The 4,664-nt window shown below is 37.6% G+C and overlaps 1 protein-coding gene across 1 annotated transcript in view; it reads left to right on the forward strand.

Moving 5' to 3' along the window:
- Positions 1-3,609, forward strand: part of Cpr97Ea (cuticular protein 97Ea) — an 8,057-nt gene extending 4,448 nt beyond the window's left edge. The window contains exon 2 of the mRNA XM_018021513.2: positions 1,655-3,609. Within this exon, the coding sequence (XP_017877002.1) occupies positions 1,655-2,566 (912 nt within the window). The 3' untranslated portion in view covers positions 2,567-3,609. The remainder of the gene's footprint in view (positions 1-1,654) is intronic.
- The last annotated feature ends 1,055 nt before the right edge of the window (positions 3,610-4,664 follow it).

Below are 4,664 nucleotides of genomic sequence, written 5' to 3' on the forward strand. Positions count from 1 at the left end.
AAAAATCAAGAATAATATTAAGTATAACAGTTTTAGTCTTATTTTAAACTGACAAGGAATTCTCGTGCCCCCTACAATACTAACAGAAAAATCGTTTCTTATTTAGTTCATTTCCATTTCATGAGTCGTCCTTTTTTGAAAAATGAAAGTGCGCGGGCATAGAACGGGTCCACCCGTTATTTCAGAGAAAGAGAATTATATAATAAGTTATGCCGTGCAGGAACACGTTCGGGAATTATATCGAGCAGAATGCGAGGCAAGTGTTTCTCCTTCGTGATCGTTCGGGCGGAACTACAGGAAGTACGACGCCCAAATCACATAGTTTTCGAATACGATCTCTGCAAATGTACAATTGGATCCAGATATAAGTAACGTTGTAAATAAGTTATAGTCATTTTTGTACTTAAAGAACTTAAAAAAATTTATCCAGAATGATGACCCTGATTTCAGCGTCATTGAAATCGGTGAGATGCACCCTGTTCTAAATAAGTACCAAAATTAGTTCTTCTACCCCAGAAGCGGAGATATAACAGGATACTTTTAATTCTATGGTTGACTGCAGATTTTTTGTTTTAAATTGTTTATTAGCTTTCTGCCAGACTAATTGTGTCCAGAAATTGAAATTTACTTTCGTCAAATTTCGCCTTCTTGCCACTTACTGTCTTTAGAAACAAATTCCTGTACAAACATTAATCATTTCTTCCAATTTAATAAATTTCAGTAACTGCATTTGCACATATTGCACGCGTGAACCCGATGACTTTTACCATGTATCGCGATTCAAGAATCTGGTATCCTTCGATTGCGGTTATCTGATTCGATCCGTTCGTGTAATAAAGTCACGTCTGGCGGTTAAGGTTCTGGTGACTCGGTAGGTCATGCATCGCTGCTTCGCCGCGGACCTTTTTACCAAAGATTACAGTTTATGGTAGGCGATTATCGGTCTCATAACAGATTTATCGTTCCGCGTTACGCCAACTATGAACACGGAATTTAGAGTGATTGTCATAGTGAATCTCTAACATGTATTTTCGTTGCACTTTTAATTGAATTGTACTAAATAATTCTAGACCATTACGTGATCCTGTTAAACGTTAAATCAGGATTCAGAAGATGAGTTATCGTTAATAATTGTACGTTACGTTAAATCGATTAGACTGATTCACTGAAATGAGAAATTGGATCGAATTACGCACGAACTCGGTTGCGTCATCAGGCTTTACTAGGAACTATAATCGGTTAATCGGTGGGTAGAAATCAACGGCGGAAGTAATGAGTGGTTTAATAATTACGGTCGATGATCTTTACGAACTGTTTATGAGGTATTGCCACGTAATTGGATAGAAAGGAAGCGATCAATCACAACGACGTTGGTGATCTAATAACGCTGTGCGTATATTTCAATGTGAATCATACGTTTACTACAAGAAACATGTGTACATTGTTCATAAGCAAATCCCGTATTTCTTGGGATATATAATTTTTATATCAGTTTAAAAAATTTAAACAAAATACAAATTACCATGTACACATCACTATGTTATATTTAATTTTATTTATGACAATAGAGCATAAACATCCGCAATTTACTATTTAGTAATAATAGTCAGTTTCCGTTTTTTCTCGGCATTTCGAAGAACTTTATTTTCTTCAGATATTCCTGTTGGTTGCGTCGATACTCGTGGCATCGTGCCAGCAATACCAGCAACCAGGTGAAAACTATGTCGGAGAGTACTCACCGTACGAGTCCCCGAGGCCGGCCCATCCGACGCCTCGAAGCTACGCCACCGACTCGGCACAAAACCGGCAATCGGCCGAACCTTCTACCCCTCGACCAACGCCAGTCGCGATTCTGAAGCAGATCAACAGGCACAACGAGGACGGCTCGTATACGTACGGTTTCGAGGGCGCAGACGGCTCGTTCAAGATCGAAACGAAACTTCCAACTGGTGAGGTGAAGGGTAAATACGGATTCGTAGACGACACCGGAAAAGTTAGAGTGGTCGAGTACGGAGCAAACCAGTACGGCTTCCAACCAGCGGGTGAAGGCATCACTGTCGCACCTCCCACGTTAGTGGACGAGACTACCAGTAGAGAAGCTCTGCAGGCGCAGAACTATCAAGAAGAATACGCACAACCGGCTGCCAGGCAACCTCTCAGAGCTGCTCCTGCGCTTGCACCACGTCCTGCACCCATTCAGCAACAGTATCAGTATGAGGAACCAGCTTATCAACAACCGCAATCTCACACCCAGGCTGTTTACTCGCCACAGGTAGCGCCCAGACAACAGAGCGTTCCTAAGCCACCAATTTTCACGCCGGCTGCTCCCCAGCCTGCTTCCCCTAGACAAACTCAAATTCTTCAGCAGGCAGATGATCAGGCGCCCCCATCTCAGCTGTATAACCAAGGACCCGCTCAATTTGGCCCTGCACCTGTCCACGAACACCGTTCTCAACCGCAAACACGTAGCCAAAGCGGTGGCATACTCGATCAGCTGGCCAGAGACTACGCCCTACCTCAGGGCGGCTCGCCGCCGTTGCACGACATCAGTTTTGGTTATTACTAGATCTTCTAGTCCTTACCGTACTCTTCAGGGTGGTCGTGCGTTTACTTTATAAATCACAGACGATCATTTCGCTGACAATAATTTCATTGACATAAAAGAAATACGTTTTCAATGAAATAAAATGAACGCTTATTTAATTAGAAAATGTAAAAGTTACATGAAATTCAATGCTGTTGGAATTTAATGAAAACATTATTATTGAAATGATCGTCATAATTACGAGGCAATTCGTTTGATGTCTTGGTTTGTTAAGTTTTTGAAGTGGAGACGCGATGCTTCGGAGGTATCATTTTACCACTTATTATCGAGGAGAGTATCAAGAATCTACCAAACGATTTTTTAAAAAGTTTGAGCTCGTTATTTTGATTTCTTTGTGCCCCCTGCTGTTTCTTGTTTCTTTTTTCGCTAACGAACTACTGCAATAATAATTGTACCTCTGCTTTCTCGATGAAAACACGAATTTCTAACTTGCCATTAGAATTGAACGTGAAATGGCTCATAATATATGAGATGGAAATGTGAAGAATTGTACCAGTTTGTATAAGGAATATAATATGAATAATATTAGGTATTTGTAAGTATAAAATAAGTTTGGAAAGGGAATGTTAAATATTACTTGTTGATTAAATTCAAAAATCGAGATCTTCATTCCAGGGTGTTAAAGAAAAGATCAATAGAGGATATGATATCAATGTTGTAAATAAAAATTCCACAGTAGGATTTATGTGCTGATATTTTTAATTGTAAAGAACGCAATGTCACAGATATGCCGTTGTAACTTTCTTCTTTTGTTCGAGGAAAATTAGGCATCGACAAGCTGTAAGTTTTTAATTTCGTGTGACTGCACAAACCTCAGCACGCTTATCATTTACGTGGTATTTATCAAATTCTAATGATTGAACTGCGGATATGATGCATCTGTAAGAAAATGCAATGCGCGAGAAACAGGCAGATTGTAATGTATAAAAGTATATGGAAGATGAAAAGTTGGATACCTATGTAATGTATTATTTAAATTACACGAAATTTCTGTGAATGTGAAATGTAGTTTTTAATTTTCTATAAGAATGTACAATGAGGCCTGACACGGGTAACTATCTTCTCGTAATCATAACTATAATGCAATTTTATGTTTTGACTTTTTTTTTGACATTAGCGCAACTTACAGATAAAAGTATCTTAATCTACGTTTATTAATTATGATTACCAGGAACGAATAAGATTACCAGCCCACATCTATTGGAAGTGCTCGTATTACATATTCATATGTACATTCTCTGACTTTCTAATTGTTCCCGTTCTTTTTTAGCGGACTCGCGTAACCGGTCGCAACGAACGACCTTTCTGGTTATATTCCCTCTGCAATAATAATAAAAGTTGACTGACTGACTGGTTCGAACTACATACGTATGTACAGTAAAGATCAAAACTTAATCGTCACTTTTAAATTCGAATAAATATTTTAAAACCGGATCACATAGTTTTAGTTTCTTTGAATAGTTAGATTAGTTAGTTATTTACAATTTCAATCAAATTTGACTTTATTGAAATTATCCTTATATATCATTTAATAAACTAATCCACCTAACTACTGAAAAGAAATTCGGATAATTTCGGTCGATTTTTAAGAAGTTATTTAATTCTCCAAGGCCTTTGGTTCAGTTTTGTTCTTTACTGTATATCGAACTTATACCGGAACTCACATACACTGAAATTCTTAGCTACGTACTAAGTAAGTCTACGGAACATCGACCTTCACTTTTGTTCAACGTAAAGGACGTACAACTGGTTTGCTCGATAGTGATAAATATACATGTTTAACAATGCTACTGTATCATTACGAATGTGAAAGCAAAAATGAATCTATATAACAGTTTCTAGCAATCACTGTTGGTTTACAAGGTTGCAAATCTTTTGGAATATTCTCTAATTGATAACTAAATCAGACAAAAAGAATTGCACTTCGAAAACAGGGATTAGTCATTTGGTCAAGGAACAAGGAACATGAAATAAAAATGCCAATATTCATTTCCATTAATATATTAATCAGAATTATTCAATATATTTACAATAAATTAGAGATGAATAAATTAGAAAC

The sequence above is a fragment of the Ceratina calcarata genome, unplaced genomic scaffold (genome assembly GCF_001652005.2).
Source record: "Ceratina calcarata isolate Rehan_Ccalc_2016 unplaced genomic scaffold, ASM165200v1 scaffold255.2, whole genome shotgun sequence".
NCBI classification, from domain to species: domain Eukaryota; kingdom Metazoa; phylum Arthropoda; class Insecta; order Hymenoptera; family Apidae; genus Ceratina; species Ceratina calcarata.